The 22500-nt window shown below is 44.1% G+C and overlaps 1 protein-coding gene across 6 annotated transcripts in view; it reads right to left on the bottom strand.

The window, feature by feature from the left end:
- The window catches only part of ltbp4 (latent transforming growth factor beta binding protein 4), a 51660-nt gene that overhangs the window by 21843 nt on the left and 7317 nt on the right, over window positions 1–22500 (bottom strand). Inside the window, exons 2-15 of one of the 6 annotated variants that reach the window (XM_083773045.1) lie at window positions 19299–19559; window positions 17249–17322; window positions 16704–16883; window positions 15514–15616; window positions 12800–12859; window positions 11989–12111; window positions 10239–10415; window positions 9343–9498; window positions 8080–9246; window positions 3763–3981; window positions 3515–3628; window positions 553–684; window positions 146–271; window positions 1–42 (exon numbers count right to left, since the gene is read on the bottom strand). The exon at window positions 1–42 is cut by the window's left edge and continues 72 nt beyond it. In XM_083773045.1, coding sequence (XP_083629171.1) covers window positions 1–42; window positions 146–271; window positions 553–684; window positions 3515–3628; window positions 3763–3981; window positions 8080–9246; window positions 9343–9498; window positions 10239–10415; window positions 11989–12111; window positions 12800–12859; window positions 15514–15616; window positions 16704–16883; window positions 17249–17322; window positions 19299–19559 — 2934 coding nt within the window. The remainder of the gene's footprint in view (window positions 43–145; window positions 272–552; window positions 685–3514; window positions 3629–3762; window positions 3982–8079; window positions 9247–9342; window positions 9499–10238; window positions 10416–11988; window positions 12112–12799; window positions 12860–15513; window positions 15617–16703; window positions 16884–17248; window positions 17323–19298; window positions 19560–22500) is intronic. The other 5 variants (XM_083773047.1, XM_083773046.1, XM_083773048.1 and 2 more) reach the window with 5 other exon arrangements.

Below are 22500 nucleotides of genomic sequence, written 5' to 3'. Positions count from 1 at the left end.
AGCGGCCGTTGCTACAGGGAGTCTGGAGACACTCGTCAATGTCTGAAGACAGGAAACCAATGATTGAGTCATCAATGTATCAACTGACGGATTGACTGATTAATTATTTGAGATGTATGATTGATGGATCTGCTGTAGTTCTGACCTTGACAGCGTGTCCTCTGCGTGCTACTGGTGTATCCACTGGGACACTCACACCAGTAACTCCCCACCGTGTTCACACACTCGCCCAATGGACACACACCTGGAGACTGGACACACTCGTTCACATCTACCCACACACGAACACGCACACACACAAACACACACTGTATAAGTGTATATTGTAGAAACCTTGCAAGAGAACATTCTGTAACTTGCTCCACCGATAGCTCTATTGGAGCAGTGGGTTGCCTGTTGGTCTATTGAGCTGCAGACATGGGTTCGATTCCAGCTTGTTGTGCGAAACACTACAATACAATCTGAAAGAGCTATCTTTTCAATAATGTCGGAGGAAACACATTGTGTGTGTGTGTGTGTGTGTGTGTGTGTGTGTGTGTGTGTGTGTTCTACCTTGACAGTAGTTCTGCTGAGCATTAACTTGGTAACCATGGTCACACACACAGGTGTAACGCCCTGCAGGCTGGTCCACACAGCGACCACGCCCACACACACCTGGCCTGCTCTCACACACAGTCTGCACTGCTGCACACACACACACACACACACACACACACACACACACACACACACACACACACACACACACACACACACACACACACACACACACACACACACACACACTATTAGCAGTGCACATACTGTATATACAGTACAAGAAATGACAAAATAATAACTATTTTGTAGTAGGCTAAATATATTCTCTCAGCATGAGAAAAAGGCTGCACAAATCAGATTTTGGCCAACAAATAGCTGAATGCAGGTTTGGAATGTCCACATGCTTATCTATCATTCACTCAAAAATCAAATCAGCTTGTAGCTGAGAAAAGATGGATATTATGCCCACTAGAGGGCAGGTCAGAGTCAAAAGTCTTCTGACAACAAACATGGTGACAAGGTGGTCATATTAATGCACACAGAAAGAGGCAAAGCTTTGTTTGTCACTATGCTGGGGTAGAGTGATATCATACGGCACATAAAGCATGTTTACAAATGCCCATCCTCAAAACTTAAGCCTACATCTAAAGTAAAACTACTGTATTTGTGGAGGTGAACTTCGATAACATAATTACATTTTTATAGACCTCTCTGAAATGTCATAATGGAGCCACAAAATTGCGTTTCTCCCCTGTTGTCCTACAACAGGGTACCCCAATAGGCGGCCCGCGGGCCATTTGCGGCCCACAGAGCGCCCCCTTGTGGCCCATGAAAGAATTTCCAAAAACAAAAAGGGTCCCAGATATAAATGGCATTAAATGGGGGTCAGTAGCCTATGCATGTCAAACTGGGCATCCTTTTCAAATGGGGTCTTGCCCTGAAAATGAATTTTCAGGGCAAGACCTCGACCTCGCGCGTGCAGACTCGGCCCACAGCCTGGTACGCTAGTCAAAATATGGCCCTTGAGGAAAATTAATTGGGGAACCCTGTCCTACAACAACAGACACGCAGGCCCATTGTCTGCCTCCCTGTTAGAGCTAGGAACACATGATTAGCATGAAAACCACAGTGTGCTGTATACAGTACATTTCTAACAGGCAATTGGCCTTTTTACCAACAAAATAATATTAAAGAAACTGTTAAACTTCAAAGTGTTATTTTGTTTACCCTGGCAGTGCTGGTTGGTAGGTATGAATCATAGACTGTAAAAAATATGGACAAAGCGTTCCCCGGGTCTAACATGGACGTAAAATGAAGCCTGTAATTCCTTGCACTGTAAGTCGCCATATATCTAGATCCATTTGGGCCCAGCTGGCCATTGGCTGGCTCCGTTTGGGCCCAGACAACGAGGCGGGACTTCCCCCCTTCTTCTTTGTTGGTTTTTATTTTGACTGAACGGGGGGTGGCTCCCGTTCATAGACTGTAACGGTAGCCACACGCCTCAGAACATACACGACTTTATGGTAATCTTTTTAATAAATGGGACCATAATTTTCCAAAAAGAATATTATGACATGAGAAATGAGACTTTAAACTAGTGACTGGAAGCAGAAAGTATTCATGACCATGTTAATTAAGGTAATACAGTCTAGCTAGGTGAAGTTGGGCCCAAATACATGGGCCTCTATGGAGCTATGGGTTTTTTTGGGCCCAATGACAGCGCCACAACAGGCCATTATATGAACTTTCAGGAAGTCCCGATTTTCTTAGTGGCTTCACGAAATATCTGTCTGACTGCCCCCCTGGTATGAATACACTTTTAGACAGACATGTTTGTGTCAGCATGGATGATTACATTTATTTCTTGATCGCCTCTTGCCATGATTGTTTGAACATGACGTCATGGGCCGCTATGCTCGATAACAGGCTTGATAAGCCCAAAACCTATTGATAACGGGTACTCAATAAGCTTGTTAACGGATTTTATCAGGTATCGAGCTCCATCCCTAGTGCTGGCTGTGCAAGAGTGTCCACCTCCGACTGAGCATTGATGCTACCTAGGGCGATGCTTGCTGCCTGGCATGCCCACAGTTACAACCTTTTTCAACTTTGACCCAGTGTAACTGCTGACCTTTGGCAAGTGTATACAATTAGTTCACGTCTGTCAATGTTTGAGTTCACCCACTCATCTGTTGTGTTCAGTGATATGTTCAAATACTGTATGTTGTCACAGCTGTCACATATTTGTTCTTTGTTATTTAGTTTGCTAAAAGCTGGAACTGGAGACAGCTGACTACAGAAAAGGTCAAAAGAGTAAAACCGATGTGACTGTGTGACTTCTTTACAGGGGCGTCATTTGCGTCACCAGGGAATGGCAATTGCCACCCCCTATAGCCTATAGTGTTCACATTTAACCTTAAATGCAGTTATGGATATGGATATCTGCAGTGGAACAAGAACACAACAACGTGATGACGTATGCAACTTGCCCACTGCCCAGTGCTGGCTCTGCACCCAACCCAGCGTTGTAGTCAGTACGTGTTTTACTGCTGCACCTCATGTGTTGCCTGCCTTAGGGACATTTTTGGAAGTTGTAAGTTGGAAATCCCCAGTGCTCCAGGCATTCACATGCACTGGATTTCTGGGAAAGGTGTCTGGCCAGGCATATACAATAGGGAGAGCAGCTGTGCTTTGTTTTAATGTTTCAAACCTGTGAAGGAACATGATAGGACTGTTGGCTGTTGGGGATTCATGTAATTTATTTCAGAATTTTAAGATTCATATAACCTCTTGGTGTAACATTGCAACACATTTACCATTGTGAATTTGTTGGGTAAATTATTAAATACATGTATATCAAATCAATTCAATAAATGTTTTTCACATTTTCAGTTTTCAGAAACACATCTACTCTATCTATGAATTTGTATCAGTGATATTTTGCTAATTGATGATTGATGATTGATCACCATACCTGCAGGCCTCTGTGGGCGGGGTGTAACAAGAGACGGGAGGGGTTGAGCTGGTCTGATTGGAGGAGATTGGTGGGAAGGCTGTCTGTCAACAGGTGGGCGTCTGGTAGGGATGGCTGGAATGGGACAGACAAGACAGACAGACAGACAGACAGACAGACAGACAGACAGAGACATACAGAGATTAAAAGGCAGATAGACAGGGTTGTATGGGCACAGTAAGACAGATGCAGACAGTAGGTGAACCAACCTGTCTGTGTTCTGGGAGGCCGAGCTGTAGGGGGGACAGCAGCTCTGTTCTGGCTGGAGGGGAGGGACCCGTGGAGCCGTGACCCAGAGACAGGGTTGTCTGGCTGGGGTTGGGCAGGGAGAGAGTCCCCTCTACCTGGCTGGGGTTGGGCAGGGAGAGAGTCCCCTCTACCTGCCGAAGGGTCGGGCTGGGAAACAGTGGTGGAGGAGACCCTGCCTGCTGTTTGGTACAACCATGGAGATGGATGCGATATTACAAGGCTGAATCCTATCATTCTATCGTGAAAGGCGCTGAAAACAGTCCTCAGGCTTATAGATGTTAAACATCTTAAACATAAACCGATTTTATCAACAAGGTAGTGAAGTTACATATTACAACATATCTTTTCTCTAATGGAAGCCATTTCTACATTGAATGAAAAATAAAGACAGGAAAAAAAAGGCCCTGTAAGTCTAAAGATTCTCAAAATAAGGATTTAGCATCTCAAAATAGATAATAGAGATATTATCAAAATAATGGTTTATTATTGGCAAAAAAAATGATACATGAGAAAATTAAGTTCATGTTTTTCATGTAATTATTTGGAGATATCATTACTTTGAGATACTAAGTACTAAAGTTTATCATTATAATGATTACTCTTACATGGCTTGTTTTCATCACATATTATCTTGTCCGTACAAGATAATTATTATCTTGTACGGACAAGATAAAATGTATTTTGAATTGCATGGCCATTCAGGGGCTCCGTAGAAATCAGCTTCCATATTCTCTAAAATATAATTTAAACATTGGTATTCTGAGCAGATATTACTTTTCTGAAACACAAAATATTTCAGACATTCAAAGTGTCATTTAGAAGATAAAATCACGAAAGATCCTTCAAAGTTAAGGCAAGCTAATTATGGTCCCATATCGATGAAAATAAAATCTGATTTACATAGATGGAACCTAATCCCCTTCCTAAACCTAAACTCAAGAATAAGTTCAGTCAAGATGAACATTCTTCCCCGTTTACTTTACATCTTTAGAAATCTCCCAGTAGAAGTGGACGATAAATAATTGAGAGAATGGGATAAATGGATTTCTAGGTTCATATGGCAAGGGAAAAAAACAAGAATTAAATATAGCACGCTACAACTGGGGCGGCGGCTGGCTCAGGGGTAGAGTGCTTGGATGGTAACCGTAAGGTTGCCAGTTCGAACCCGGGCTCCCCCAGAGTTACTGTCGAAGTGTCCTTGAGCAAGACACTGAACCCCTAATTGCTCCCGATGTGCTAGTTGGTGCCTTGCATGGTTTCCGCTGCCATCGGTGTATGAATGTGTGTGTGAATGGGTGAATGTAATGCACAATCTCTGTAAAGCGCCTTGGATAAAGGCACTATATAAATGCACCATTTACCATTTACAACTGAGAAAGGACAAAGGGGGCATGGCTCTTCCCTGTTTAAGAAACTACTATTACGCAGCGCAGATAACTCTATACTGCTATACTGGAGTAACAGGGGGTATAAAGCAAGATGGAAGGAGTTGGAGCTTGATCTCGTTGCTGACTTCCCTCTGCAGGCTGTAATAGGTGACAAGGGTTTGGCGGACCGATTAGAGAGGATCAATAATCCATGGATAAACCATACGTTAACTGTGTGGCAAAAGGTTGTGAGATCATGTGGTTTAAAAAAAATGTTGAAACTTTTCAGATGGTGTGCCTTCGATACAGATTTTGCCCCAAATAGAGGTGACATTAGATTTAAGTCATGGATAGAGAAAGGTGTCACAACTTATATGTCATTTATACAAAGAAGTGAAGTCGATAGTTTCAGATCAATACAAGTCAAACATGGTTTCGAACAGGCTGACTTTTACAGATATCTCCAGGTGCGGCACTATATCAATCAAGAATGTAAACTCAGAGAGTTTTCTGCAGTTGAATCAGAGTTTTTTTCCATATTGAAGTCAGCTCTCACAGTGGAGCCAAGTAAGTCCATCTCTGAGTTATATGGAGCCATTTCAGATGCTAAAAATGAAAGCACGTTGTACATCAAAGAGAGATGGGAGAGGGATGCAGGAATTGAACTCTCGGAGGAAGTGTGGGAAGGGATCTGGGAGTTCCAGTCTACCTCAACTTGTTCTATGGACTGGAGAGAGCATTGTTGGAAAAATATTATTAGATATTTTAAGACCCCGTATCAGGAAAAATACAAAGGGGATGATAGGCCGTGCTGGAGGCAGTGTGGGGCAAAGAAAGCCAACCACTTCCACATTTTCTGGGGGTGCCCCAAGTTGGGGGTGTTTTGGAACAATATTCACAAATCACTGTGTTCAGTATTTAATACTCCAATACCTTTTAACTTCACAACCTTGTACCTGGGCCACATTGAATGTCTTAACCAGTCGAGATACACAAAGCTACTGCAGGTGCTCTTGGCAGCCAGCAAAAAGTCAATAACAAGAAGATGGCTATCCCCAATCACACCCACAATGGACGATTGGCATGGAATAGTCCTGGATATTTTCAAAATGGAGAAATTAACATACATGTTAAGAACTAGATTAGACAATTTCTACCAAATTTGGAACAACTGGATAGTGCACATTGCCCCTCTGAGAGCGGACTTTGTGTGATCTCACTGGTCCTTTGCCTGCTTTACGACTGTAGAAAATGTTCAAGACACCTCTCTTTCTCTCATGGTCGAAGACCAAAGCTGTATTGTTTTTGTCCCCCTCAGCAATAGTGTATATACTTTCGTTTTTTTTGTTGGTTGTTGTTGTTTTTCTGTCTGTCTTTTTCTGCCCACTCTTTTCTTTTCGTCCTCTTGAAATGTTTCAAACCGAAGTGATATTGCCCTGTTTAAAGTGTAGACTTGATGTCACATGAAAAAGGACTATACAGAGACCTTGGAGTTGGAGCCACATGGAGGGGGGATGAGGGAGGGAAGAGGGGTGGAAAAAAAAAAATCTTGGGAATTGCTCGTGTGTCATATGTGAAAATGCTATCTGTAATGTACTGACTGCTCTTTCCAAATAAAAAAAATATTATAAAATAAAAATATATGATCACTCTTGTCTCACTTAGCCTGGGAATCGGGATCCAGACTCCGTTCAACTGACTTATTTTAGATTTTTGTCTCCACCAGGCCGAAGGCATGGGGGGAGAGTATGTTTTGCATTCCGTCCGTCCGTCCGTCCGTCCGTCCGTCCGTCCGTGTGTGTGTGTGTCCGTCCGTCCGTGTGTGTGTGTGTGTGTGTGTGTGTCCGTGAGCAGCTAATCTCGGCCACTGTTAACCCGGTCGATGCCAAATTTTGCACACACACTCCCTGGATGCCAACGATGAACCTCTGCCCCAAACTTTCCAGAACGGCCTGTTATAGCGCCACCAGGAGGCCGCTTTGTGCAAAACAAGTTTTTGCACAGTACACCTACAGATTTTGTCCAAACATCACGCAAATTGGTACACAGTCTCTCTAGAGCCATTCAACGAAACCGGTCTTTCAGATATCTCAGACTCCATCCTGATTGGTTAAGATTGGCTTCCAAAGTTCACAGGAGTGCTCAGTTTCAAACAAAATGCTGCAAATCATGAACACATCGCGTGATTTCCGTGAAATTGTGCACCCACATTCCCACTAGGCCGAGGACGAAATGCCACATGAACAATTTCAACTCAGCCTCAAGGTGGCGCTATAACTGGCCGAAAAGTGTTTTTACCTCTAACTGCACGGATCTGTGGATAACTTTGTATGCCAACTCCCTAGTTTACTTTTCTTGCCCTTTTATCCAACCACCAGATGAAGGCAAGCTGCAATGTCCTACATTCCTATCCTGGTGGAGACCTGTGCCCAGAAGGGCACTTTTTCTAGTTTACTTTGCTTCTCAGTTTGGCCGTATTCCATTTGAGCCTGCATTTCCAATGTCACCCGTCACTGCTGATTGGATAGTGCTAAACGAATCAGAGTATGGGAAGTGTCTTGAATTTGACATTGGAAGTCTCTGTCCCGCCCCGCCCACAGACTAAAAGTGTAACGATACATTTTAACAGCGATTCGATACGCATCACGATACATGGTTGACGGTACGATACATGGATGATATTGGTTAATGCATGGCGATACGATACGATACGATTCAATGATTTAAAATCGATACAGTAATTATTTAGCAAAAAAGGAGACCACCCCTTTCACATAGGAAGATTACCAAACTGAGAAGCTAAGTGAAAATGAATGAATGAATGAATTAATTAATTAATTCATGAATAAAGCTCTCAGCTCTCAGTATCCGAGAGCTAGCCTGCCCTGAAGCTTTTCTCCAGTTATTTACCGTGACTTCCAGTGGACGGAGACTGAGGTCTCAGCTGTGACGTTGTTGAACCTCCACTCTCTGCTTTGACCTTGGTTGTGGACCCTTCACTTCCAGGCTTGGTCTGTTGGGGGACCTGCTGCTCCACTCCCCTGCCTGGGGTCAGGACCTTACTCTGGGTTGGAACAGCACTTCCACTCCCTGGCTGCTGAGGCCCAGCGGGCAGCGACCCAGAGACTGGCGGTGAGTGAGGCTTGGCCCGGGTTGACAGCGAGCTACCAGTAGAGCCTGCACTGGTACCAGTTGTAGCACTAGTTGAGCCACGGCTGGAAACGGAACCACTGGTTCCAGTTGAACCACTAGTTGAACTACTAGTCGAACTACGACTGGGAACAGAACCGCTGTTAGCAATTGAACTACTAGTTGAACCGCGGCTGGTAACAGAACCACTGTTAGCAATTGAACCACTAGTTGAACCGCGGCTGGGAACAGAACCACTGGCTCCAGTTGAACTACTAGTTGAACCGCGGCTGGGAACAGAACCGCTGTTAGCAATTGAACTACTAGTTGAACCGCGGCTGGGAACAGAACCACTGTTAGCAATTGAACCACTAGTTGAACCGCGGCTGGGAACAGAACCGCTGTTAGCAATTGAACCACTAGTTGAACCACGGCTGGGAACAGAACCACTGTTAGCAATTGAACCACTAGTTGAACCGCGGCTGGGAACAGAACCACTGGCTCCAGTTGAACTACTAGTTGAACCGCGGCTGGGAACAGAACCACTGTTAGCAATTGAACCACTAGTTGAACCGCGGCTGGGAACAGAACCGCTGTTAGCAATTGAACTACTAGTTGAACCGCGGCTGGGAACAGAACCGCTGTTAGCAATTGAACCACTAGTTGAACCGCGGCTGGGAACAGAACCGCTGGCTCCAGTTGAACCACTAGTTGAACCGCGGCTGGGAACAGAACCGCTGTTAGCAATTGAACCACTAGTTGAACCGCGGCTGGGAACAGAACCACTGGCTCCAGTTGAACCACTAGTTGAACCGCGGCTGGGAACAGAACCGCTGGTGCCAGATGAACCAGAGCTGGGAACAGTACCGCTATTACCGGTTGAACCAGAATTGGTAGAGGGCTTATGAGGTCTGGTTGTTCCACTGCTGCTGGTCTGAATAGAGGAACCTAGCAATGACAGGAAGAATGATGACTGAATAAATGAAAGCATTTATGAACCAAATGAATGAGCATCTATTAGAACTATAGAAGTCTGACTCGTACCCTGGTTAGCCTGGTTGCCATGTTGACCCTGGTTTCCTGTGACGACCAGAGGAGGCCCTCGGGTGTCTAACTGATGAGCCAGTCTCTGACTGAACTGGAGAGCTGAGGCTGAGTAGTGGTAACCTGGGCCTGCTGGACAGATCTCCTTGAACGCAACTATAACAGAGAGTGAAGAGAGAGAGACAGAGAGAGAGAGAGAGAGAGAGAGAGAGAGAGAGAGGAGAGAGAGAGAGAGAGAGGAGACAGAGAGAGAGAGGAGACAGAGAGAGAGAGAGAGAGAGAGAGAGAGAGAGGGGAGACAGAGAGAGAGAGATGCAGAGAAACATTAGAAACGCATAAACAACAGAGAGCCAAAAGCAACTTCACTTACACCCATAGGGGTGTCACACATGCCACTGTTTGTTGCATGATTTTTCCAGGTACATGATCTTGTGCCTCATGTGACCTCATGTGGGGTGGGACATTTACAGTACCTCCCGATCCGATTGTTGCGATTCCATATCACGATTGTTTTTATACTAGAACTTTTTTAAACCAGTGATTCTGTTCCCAGCCAGTGCAGGTCTTAAAACAATTATAAACAATAAAAAACCATGAAAAGTTGAATCATACACTTCAATGCAGCCAGATAACTGTATATACAGTATATCTGATGCTCACAAAGATTCACAGTACGAAAGAAATAGCCAGCACTCCGAAGTACTTTTATGCATGGACAAACATAGCAAACGCAGACGTGTTTCGGCATCAAGCCTTCTTCAGCGTGTAAACAAAGTAGAGTTTTAATTAAGTTTAATAGAACTGTATTCTGTTCTTTTTTTACCCTTTTCTAATATATTGTCTACTCTCTACTTTGGTCGGTTCTACTCGCGACTCGCGACCTAATCGTATCCTACCTGATCCAAAGTAAGGACATCTCTGGCACTGCTGCCCCCAGGCTTTCCCCACACGGCTACAACAGCAGATCTGTTTGGTGATGTTCCTCAGGATGGGCAGGGAACAGGAGGAGGGCCCGAGCCCTGCCCCCAGCACCCTGAAACACTGACTCTTCTCCTCTGAGATCACGCTGTGAGCTGGAGGAAAGGAAAGGAGAGGAAAGGAGTCATACAGCGCTTAACTTTGCTAGTGTTTCCATGAAGTCCAACGGGAGACTTGGAGCAAAAAGGACAATTCAGGCCCTTCATGCAGTCAGTACATGCCAGCCCCAGTCAGCACACACAAACACACAAAAATCAGCAATACCATATACAAACAAATGTCAAATCAATCAGAAAAGCTTAGAAAATCAAATGGCACCTCAAAATTGTTATACAAGGAAGGTGGAAACCTTGTCAGCAGCACCAAACGATTACATCTGTACATGGAAAATACAATCAGAAAGCTCTTGAGATTTCAGATATTACATGAGACAACCAGAAGGCAACAGCAGGATGAGACCCTGATACGGACGGGAATTCATAGACACAAGACTCCCCAAGACAGACATGCATCGCAGTCGGTCTGAACATATATCGTTGTACAGGAGTATACACAACATCCACAAGCAAACAGCCTCTCATGCCATCTGGCAGGGTCAAATATAAGCACATTTAAGCCCATAAAATAGAAGTACTCATAGCAGAGCACCTCCAACATACACAAGCAAGAGTCCAGTACACATACACACACACACACACACACACACACACACGCCCCCGCACGAAAGTAGCATTCTGATGTACAACTAAGAGTTCCAGTGACTTTCAGTGTAATAAAGAGTTTCCCTCATTTTTGTGGGAGAAAGACTGGCCTTTAACAGAATCAAGAATTTACTTTCAACTAAACTAAAGAATGGACCTACATTCACCTTCAATATGATAAAATGTTCCACATGGTTTTCATTCTATTGACCAAAAGTTAAACTATGGATCCCACAGATGTATTGACTTATATAATTTGTATTTGACATGGAAAACAAATAGATATATGCTAGAATGGATTATTAGGGCAAAAAACAAACAGACAAACAAACAAATGACCCACAATCAACATTATTCCCATTTCTATTCCCAAGCCGGCGGCTGAGAGGAAGACGGCAGCATTGCAACATTCCAGAGCCCTTGGAGGCTTTCATGTGTATGTGTGCGTTGTGAATACATTAAGCATGTAACGATACACTCAACTCACAATACGTATCACGATATGAGGTTCATGATACGATTTTTCACAATATTTTCAACAAAAATGTAAGTAGCATGACTTTTCATGTAAAATGACTTCTTCTGTGCAACAACTGTAAATATGCTTTCTTGTTTTCTAGTTAACATCGAGTTAACAACCATCACCTGGGCACAGTCACAGACACACACAGCTCCCCTCCCCTCTGCAGGCTTCTACTACTGAAAGTGACTGCATGGAGTCTGTCTCATTTCTCTCCAAAAGCACTTGAATATGATGGAATATGATTAAAGCTCACATTTAATATCACACACACCATAATTCACTAGCCCCCCTAAAAAAATATTTAAAAAAAAATGAAGATTCTATTTTTATTAAATCGATATATATCGTCGGGATTAATATTGATATATATTGATATACGATATATCGTTACATGCCTAGTATACATGTATGTGTGCACTGTGTATACATGTATGTGTTACTTACAGATGCAGATTCCGTGTGAGGCATCGAGGATGAACCCCGCCCTACAAACACAGCTATAGCTCCCCCTGGTGTTTACACAGATCCCATTCTCACACTTCCCAGGCTCCATGCACTCATTAACATCTACACATCCATGCACACATAAAGGTAGCGAACACGTACACACACACACGCACACCAACATACAAACACATTTGCACACGTTTGTACATGTAAGACATGTAGAAACACACACAAGCATGCATACCAACATATACACACTTAGATATAAAGACACACACAGAGGTATGCAAATACGTGGACATACAAACTCACACAAAAACAGACAGACACGCACATGCACACGCACACACACACACACACACACACACACACACGCACAGGCGCACACACGCACACGCACACGCGCACACACACACACACACACACACACACACACACACACACACACACACACACACACAGATCCACACATGAGTGCAGGCAGGATGTAAGACTTTCCAATTCCACTTCGGCATAATGTTGCCATCTATCTTACTGTATATTGTTATATTTCCAGTCTTGAGACATGGAGGCACGTCCCCTGTAAGCCTTGCCAAGCCCTCTCTAGACATTCCATGGCAACAACACAAAGTACTGGACGTCAATGTTGCAACCCATTGCAGACAAAGGTTTGGCTACAGTACATCGTTTGGCAAATTAATCAAAGTTCACAAAGTTATTGATGATCGAAGGATGTGTGTTTCAGGGTTATAAAACTGTGTGTGTGTGTGTGTGTGTGTGTGTGTGTGTGTGTGTGTGTGAGACTCACCAACACACTGAGTTCCATTGACACTGTCAAAACCAGCAGGGCAGGTGCTGTTGCCTTGACCTGATGGTAGTTAGTAGCTCCATTAATGAAACCAATTAACCTGCGGATCCATCCGTCTAAACTCATTTTCAATTAATACCCAACAACCAACATCACAGGTGAAGAAATGAATAATGAATGAATAATACCCAACAACCAACATCACAGGTGAAGAAATGAATAATGAATGAATAATACCCAACAACCAACATCACAGTTGAAGAAATGCATAATTAATGAATAATACCCAACAACCAACATCACAGGTGAAGAAATGCATAATTAATGAATAATACCCAACAACCAACATCACAGGTGAAGAAATGAATAATTAATGAATAATACCCAACAACCAACATCACAGGTGAAGAAATGCATAATTAATGAATAATACCCAACAACCAACATCACAGGTGAAGAAAGGAATAAGAAAGGACGGGCGGAAGGAAGGAAGGAAGAAAATGTTAAAGCGTATTAATAGTACAGTACAGTTTAATATCACATAATCATCTTTTATTTGCCCTGGGTGAGTGGACAGGGGACTGGGGAGTGATAAGAGCAGTGGTGGAAAACGTACTCAAATGTTTTACGTAAGTAAAAGTACCAATACTGCAATGCAGAACTACTGTGTTACAAGTAAAAGTCCGGTATACTTAAAGTACCAAAAGTACAGTACAGTACAATACAGTACAGTACAGTACAGTACAGTACAGTACAGTACAGTACAGTACAGTACAGTACAGTACAGTACAGTACAGTACAGTACAGTACAGTACAGTACAGTACAGTACAGTACAGTACAGTACAGTACAGTACAGTACAGTACAGTACAGTACAGTACAGTACAGTACAGTACAGTACAGTACCCTGGACAAGTGGACAACTGGCCACCTGGATGGCACGGCGTGGCGCTAGAGTTCGGCCAGTCGAGTTCTAGTTTAATTGAAAGGGTGACCACGTCACGTCACTGTGAGGTGTGAGCCACCTTGCTGCTGAAGGAACTCACCATGTCAAGCATGGATGATGAAACCCATCAACCAAACTCAGTTGCTGTGTGTGTGTGTATGTGTGTGTGTGTGTGTGTGTGTGTGTGTGTGTGCGTGCGTGCGTGCGTGGTTTGTTAACATTCTTGGCTGATGAGACTCTGGAGTTTATCCAAAGGAACCACAACACAGAGTGTAAAACAGTGACCTTCTACGGTTCACAGGATGGCTGTGTTCCAACAAAGCTGAGGCCTGCCAGAAGCATCTGCTGTGTTATCAGCCAACTTCCTCCCCATGCTGTTGGGGAATCCCAACGGGGCCATCCGAGAAGTTCCTTGTTGTCATAAATGTTAATATACTTATGCAATTAAAGTTTTGATAAATTGTATTTATCTTTTTTTCTCGTCTTTGCAAATAGGGATTCATCATTGCCTCTGTATTTAACCTCATGCTCGGCTGCATTAGCTATAGGCCAGCCTTTGGATAACCTGACTGCCAGTGTGATCAGCAGGTCTACTGATAAACACATCTACTGGTAAACAATAGTCTACTGTTCAACATGAGTAGTGGAATACATGTCCAGTGACCAGTCAGCAGCAGGTCTACTCCTCAGTCAAATCATTCCCATCCACCACAAACACTGACACCAGACGTTCAATTAAAACAAATCCGATTTCATACAACTCTGTTTTCCCACATTATAGGATTAAACTATAGGATACAATGAAATCTGAACATCAACACACACACACACACACACACACACATGAACACACATAACACAAACGCACATGCACATGCACGCGATCAAAAGAGTAAATCAAAGGACAAGGTCAAAGGAAGAGATGGTGATTGCCCCACCCACCAAGGATCATGTCTGTCTGTTTCCCTATCTGTCAACGTGCCTCTCTCACCATTAAGTGATCATTAATTTATTGCCACTACATGTCTTTCATATACTTTATTTCCTTCTGTCTGTCTGTCTGTCTGTCTGTCTGTCTGCTTGCCTGCCTGCCTGCCTGTTTGCCTGCCTGCCTGCCTGTCTGTCTTCCAGGGTGGCTTGTGTTGTTATAATACAGTTATGTATCCATGATGTAATATCTGGAGACATAGGCATATGCCAAAAAAGAGTGAGTTAAAATGTTAACCATGGTCCAATCATTGTGTGTGTATGCGTGTGCATGTGTTGTGTGTGTACCAAGTCCCACAGAAGAACATTCTTCTACAGTTAGTCAGGTTTGAGAACATGAACATGGCAACATCAGTACACTGATAATGTGTGTGTGTGTGTGTGTGTGTGTGTGTGTGTGTGTGTGTGTGTGTGTGTGTGTGTGTGTGTGTGTGTGTGTGTGTGTGTGTGTGTGTGTGTGTGTGTGTGCGCGCGGGTGTGCGCGCGGGTGTGCGTGCGTCTGCCTGTGTGAGTGAGAGAGAGAGAGAGAGAGAGATAATGTCAGATAGTTATATAAGTGTGTCCTGGTGGAATAATTCTAGAATATTCCAGTCATAAAGTTCTCAGAACAGAACACATCTGCCTCCTTACAGAGAGGGGAGAGCAGAGGGGGAGAGACAGAACATAAAAAGAGGGAGGGATGATGAGTGTTTGTGCATACCTGTTTGTGTGTTTGTGTGTGTGTGTGTGTGTGTGTGTGTGTGTGTGTGTGTGTGTGTGTGTGTGTGTGCGCGCGCACATACCAGAGTTAGGTGGACAGAGCACACACTCGTTGATTCCCCAAGCCTTCCCAATTCCTCGACAACAGGTCTCCTTAGACCTCAGACCTGGGAGAGGAGAACCACACTGCACACACACACACACACACACACACACACACACACACACACACACACACACACACACACACACACACACACACACACACACACACACACACACACACACACACACACACACACACACACACACACACACACACACACACACACACACACACACACACACCAAAACATAAAATATCAAATATCAAATATATTATATTTGTGTAATTATGAACCTTGCGTTTTGTCACGTCATGTCACTCACAATCCCTGTCACTCACAATCGTCACTTAAAGCCTTTAATGAACATGGTGCAGGTAAAAACGACAACGTTTCGATGTAACTATAACGTCTTTGTCAGGTCACGACCTGACGAAGATATAGTTATAGTTACATCGAAATGTTTGCTCCAGTGCCTTCCTTCCTCCTGATTCTTTTTCCAAAACATTCTATTTTTAGTTTTATTCCGTTTTTGTTTGTTACATAGAATGTTAAACACGTTTTGTTGAAGTAAATTGGATAATGTTTGACATAGGTATGGCCCAAAAACAATTTGAACCTTTTTTTGTGACCTTTGACCTGGAGTAAAGTACCTCAAAATGTTATTAAATAATCTAGTAGGGACTTTTGCCCAGCTTTCCTGAAAGTATCTTGTCATTCCATAAAGCCATTTTCCCATAAGGATGCACAAAACAACAATAGACAAACAAAACACTACCCTCAGGGGGGCACGGAAACATAACTTAACTAATACCAGCTAAGCTAAACCAAACCAGGCTACACTAAACCGAGCTAAACTATGCTTAAGCTATGCTAGTTAAAGCATGCTAAATCAACTTAACTACTACCGCTCTGTGCATAACTGTAGTCCCAGTTTCCCGAAGGTGGTATACCCATTTCCTGTTCCGGTTTCCCATTGCTTTGTTTGAGTGCCTCATTCATGTTTCCAGATCATATCTGCTGACAAGCCAATAAAATGAAGCTACGAATAAATTGTGGTCTCAGAGAGGACAAAATGGTATCAAATGTGGGGTCCATAGCCTAATTCATTAAAGCTGGGAGTGCTTGAAATAAAAAAGAACCACTGTGTGCGTATGACTGTGACTCACCTGTCCATCTTTCACCTCTCTGAAGCAGTATTTAAAGCCAGAGTGTTGTGTATATGTTCCGTCTCCTCTGACAGTCTGGGCTTGGACCCCATGATGTCCTGCCGGGGCCGGAGCGCCTGCAGACTGTGTGTGTGCGCTGCTGGTGGTGTGCGAGCGCAGGGTTGGGCTGTATCTGCTCACCTAGAGTAGGACGTTGTGTGCACAGACACACATGATCACTTAGGTTGGGTCACTTAGGCTCTTCTGGTGTTGTCTTGTCAGTAGTGGCGGCAAAAATAATCGTTTCAGCAATGCATCGCGATTTGTGCACGATTCTGCATCGATGCAGCAAAGTGACTACAGTGGGCAGACACATCGTCTAAAAGCTAAATACTGATGAAAGTGTTAATGTTACAAAAGGTGCTCTGCTCACCTACTATATACTTTTTGTATAATATTAGATTTGAACTGAACTCTGGGAATCACAGTTCCTACACAAAATGGAGTTACTCGAGGTGCAAAAAAGTCTACTAAAGTGAGTGTCTTTAGAAAGTGGATGAGTGTACCTTTAAGACCTGGTGAATTTTAACACTGGCCTCTGGGGGGTGCTGCACTCTCACCTTCACCATGGAGCTCGGAGCTGGAGAGAGACAACACAGCAGGCAGCACACGCACACACACGCGCGCACACGCACACGCACACACACACACACACACACACACACACACACACACACACACACACACACACACACACACACACACACACACACACACACACACACACACACACACACACACACACACACACACACACACACACACCAATCAAATCCCACCAGAATCCCAATCAATCCCATCTCTGGGTCAGAGAACAGTCCATGTTGTGATGTTGTTGTAGTGAAACATTCTGATGGACTGAGTCACTATTACAGAGCAGAACAAGCCAGAGGGGGGGGGGGTGAACTGGAGATACATATAAAGAAGAGAGTAAGAGATGTGGAGAGAAAGCCAGTGAGACCAATGTTGTGCAAACTGCAATGAGAACTGACTGACGTACTGTATAAAGAAGAGAGGAGAGGAGAGGAGAGGAGAGGAGAGGAGAGGAGAGGAGAGGAGAGGAGAGGAGAGAGGGGAGGGGAGGGGAGGGGAGGGGAGGGGAGGAGGGGAGGGGAGGGGAGGGGAGGGGAGGGGAGGGAGAGGAGAGGAGAGGAGAGGAGAGGAGAGGAGAGGAGAGGAGAGGAGAGGAGAGGAGAGGAGAGGAGAGGAGAGGAGAGGAGAGGAGAGGAGAGGAGAGGAGAGGAGAGGAGAGGAGAGGAGAGGAGAGGAGAGGAGAGGAGAGGAGAGAAGAGAAGAGAAGAGAAGAGAAGAGAAGAGAAGAGAAGAGAAGAGAAGAGAAGAGAAGAGAAGAGAAGAGAAGAGAAGAGAAGAGAAGAGAAGAGAAGAGAAGAGAAGAGAAGAGAAGAGAAGAGAAGAGAAGAGAAGAGAAGAGAAGAGAAGAGAAGAGAAGAGAAGAGAAGAGAAGATGAAAGGGGAAGGCAGAGATGAGAAGAGTGGCAAGCAAGGATAGGAGACAGAAGAAAAGAGAAGTGGAGAGTAGAGACCATACAAACCCTTCATTATTATCTTCTCATGAATGAATGAACATTTCATGTCCCAGCTCTACAAGATGAACTTTGAGCTTTCTTGCACACACAGCTGGGTCCTGAGTCCTGACAGCCCTACAGAGGTATCCTTTGTGCTGCCTGTCTTTATATTTCAAACATGACACGGAAACCTTGCAAAGTTCACAGCTTCACACATCAAATGAACGTTGTCGGCTTTACTTAAAGAGGAGGACCATAGATTATATTCACACGGTGGCCATCTTGCCATGAATTCAACACGCTTCCTGCCATTGCCTCGCGATGAGGCTTTCTCATCATCGAGCAGGAGATCAACATCCGGTCCGGTTCAACACACACAGTTGAAGTAGCCTAACATTAATTTTGTCTGGTCGCAGGTTTTGGCTCTTGGGTTGAACGGGGGAAAATCCTGGCGTGAAGTTATTAATTAATCCTATGGCGGCCTTAATGAAATGCCACCCCTTTGCCACCCTGCTTTTTCCGCAGCGTTCAAGCCTTCAACAGCCTCTGACATACATATAAGGGCAGGGCTTCCCTCACTTTGAGTGGTGTCTTTCTGACAGAAATACCATCTGATTAATGCATTTCTGATAGAAATACAGTCTGGTAACTGCCTTTCTGACAGAATTAACATCTGATTAATGCATTTCTGATAGAAATACAGTGTGATATATGCTTTTCCCATGCATTTTGCATGGAGAAAGCGCAACATAGCTGCCATGTAAATATAGTCTATTCCAGCCTTTCCTCTCTTCTCACTTTTAGCGGAAGTATCGCCCAAGGAAATTACGTTTTCCTTGGGCTTTACAAATCAGTGTACATTCTCCGCGAATGAAACAAGTGTTGTGATTGGTCTGGAAAATATCGTATCCGGGGGAAATACATCTGACGGATGTTCCGGAGGATACATCCGCCGATAGCTTCTCTGCCTTACGTTGTGACCAGGCTTTTCTTTTCGCAGATAAGTAAGCCTGGGACCGAGGCTACTCACCTCCTGGCTGTCCAGCTTCTTGGTTCTCTCCGATTGGTTGCTTCCTCTGGAGGGGAACCAGGTACTCTGACTGGGTCAGCTCCTGATTGGCTGCCTCAGAGACACTGGAGGGGGCCGACGGTGGCTTGACGATCTCATTGGTCGAGGAAAACGAGGGTGTGGCTGGGATGTGACAAAACTTTCCGGTGAAATTTGGAGGACAGAGACATCTGTCCTTCTGGATACAGACACCTCCATTCTTACACAACATAGGACACAAGACTGGACAGACAGACAGACAGACAGAAGGGAACAGAAACGTAATTTAGTTCACAGATCGAGATTATACACACACACCAAAACATACAATCTCATCTACACAAATATATAAGATTATTGTTGTGACGGCATGTCGCATTTACTATGAAATCGTGCATTTCCCGTCAGTTGGTTGGTTGGTCACCTCAGGCATGATCATAGGGCTTTAAGCAACTAGTCGACTATGCATCTAGTCGACTTGTAAATCCACTAGTTTTCCTTGTTGGTACTAGTTGATAAGAAAATTATATATATATATATAAATATATATATATATATATATATATATATATATATATATATATATATATATATATATATATATATAAATTATTTTACATAATAGGTAGTTAAGTTTGCCCAGCTTTCCTGAAAGTATCTTGTCATTCCATAAAGCCATTTGCACAAAACAACAACAGACAAACAAAACACTACCCTCAGGGGGGGCACGGAAAACTAAACGTAACTAATACAAGCTGTTGGTCAGGATTCTATTCTAATATAAATTCAATATTTGGATGATTTGTTTTTTTAATATATTATATCGTTGCAGAGCCACATGCATTCAGAGCTGATGAGGAATGTACAGTATCTGCTTTTAAAATGCTCTCATGTTGATCAATGATGTGCTGTTGACCGCCTGTGGGTATTTGGGTAGAGTTGTGTGTGGGTCCTGTGGGAGGCACTGTCCGGAGTTGTTGTTCCCATTATCTGTATGGACATACTGTAGCTTAGCTATCTTTAAATACTAAATATTCACGAGAAACCAAACTGCTTCACCTGAACAATGTACAGTATGTTGGTGTATTAGAGATTCTATTGAAAAACATAATAAAATAAAGATTATTTTAGATGCATAGATCATCAACAAGTAGGTAGGTTTCTTGTAGAGACAACCAGACCCTATTGCAGTATATCGTCTCTGTTGGCTGGAGATTTCCATTTGCCAGTGAGGCAATGCAAGGCAATGGGCAATTTATACTGTATTAACCATGTCTGCATGCACGCACACACGCACGCACGCACGCACGCACGCACGCACGCACGCACGCACGCACGCACGCACACACGCACACACGCACACACACACACACACACACACACACACACACACACACACACACACACACACACACACACCGTATTATCAGTATTTCCTGGTCAGTGTGTGTTCACCTGTATGTCAGGGTTGTGTGTGGAGTCCAGATAACAGAACACACACAGGATATACAACTTAACTAAACACACTGTTGTTTTTACTGCTTAATGATGGATGGACGGATGTGGTGAACTGAGAGAGAGGGGGGGGGGATACGGAGAGAGAGAGAGGGGGGGAGGGAGAGAGAGAGAGAGAGAGAGAGAGAGAGAGAGAGAGAGAGAGAGGGGGGGGGGGGTTACAAAGAGAGAGAGTGAGAGCGGGGGAGAGAGAGTTTAAGTGTGAGAATGCAAGAGAGGAAATATCAAGTACGGTACTTCTTTAAGACAGGCAGGGGTGGTACTTCCCCTTTAAGACAGTTTGTACTCCTATCTTATCGAGCATTTGACAGACTGAAAAGACAGACACACTGGAGAGACAGAGAGGCTGGACAGAGAGAGTAGAGGTCTTTTTTTATATTATATATTATACCCGATATTATACCCGAAAATACCCGGGGTCCGAACCGACCCGCAGCCGGCCCCGTTTACTAGAAGTCACCCCCGGGTACGTTCAGAGCGGATCCTGTGTGTCTCGGTGCTCGGGTAATGACTAAAACCCAAGTGGACCCGGTGATTGGCTGTCCCAGCTGTCAATCACCCCCCTTTTTCCCTCCTCAAGCCATGCAGTGCGAGCCTGCGCAAGTCCATGCCTTGGTCATGTGACTTTAGTGAGGAAGTAGGCACTTCTTACAAAATGACAACAAAATGATTGACTGGGATTTACGTGGCGTGTCATTCACGTTAATGAGCATGTAACGGTGTTGCAGCAGTACCAACACAGACTACATTTAGGTAAGAAAGAAGTTAATAATATACTACAACTCTAAGAGTTGTAGAACTCTTAATAATTCAGAACAGAATTCGGTCATTTCGGGTACTCAGGTTTTGTGCGGGTAACGTTTCTCATATTCATTATCATAGGCGGTTCCATTCGGGCTGCGGCTTCGATACCCTTGGTGCTTTTCGGGCTCGGAGCCAGATTTCTAATAATAGCAGTGGTTCTATTCGGAGGCCACTCCATTATCTCCGGTTCTTTTTCGGTGCAGGTTGGTCAAATTGGACCCGTGAAGACCTCTACACTGGAGAGATAGCCAAAATGGAGAGACACAGTGGAGAGACAGACAGAGTGGAGAGACACACAGACCCATTGGCGAGACAGATACAGTAAAACAGACTAAATCAGGTACCGTTGGCTTTGAACGCGGATCCTGTGGAACAGGGGTAGGCAACTTTGATCTCTATATTTCCACACTCACTCCAGACGGCCACATTGTATATATTGTCAGGCAGAAACCTCTTATCAGCAAAACATTGAAACAGTGAACGGCTTTAGGCTTGTTTTCATAGACCTGGTTGCTTTGTTTCTCTCGCAAAAGCTAACCTGGCAACCCTGGCAGTCATAGAGTTAAAACGCCAACGTACAATTTGGTAAAGTGAAAAAAGACTGACATAAAGTTATAGCAGGATCATAGTAGGATTAACAGTGGTTCTCAAACTTGTATAATTTCAAGGACCTCCATAACTCTGAGACTAGTGTACAAATGGAACCAAATGGACACCCTCAGAGTTCCACAACCGTAAGGGTCCATTTGGAACCCCCTCAAGGAACCATGGTGGGCACCACAAAGCTAGTGGGCACCACAAAGCTATTATGTGTATAGACCGATTCCGTAGCGGGTCTCATGGTCGCAGCCTACGTATTTCCTGT

The sequence above is a fragment of the Protomyctophum parallelum genome (assembly GCF_964188405.1).
Source record: "Protomyctophum parallelum genome assembly, chromosome: 9".
Classification (NCBI taxonomy): Eukaryota; Metazoa; Chordata; class Actinopteri; order Myctophiformes; family Myctophidae; genus Protomyctophum; species Protomyctophum parallelum.
The sequence above is the reverse complement of the archived record's forward strand: the minus strand, read 5'-3'. Positions and strand labels throughout refer to the sequence as shown.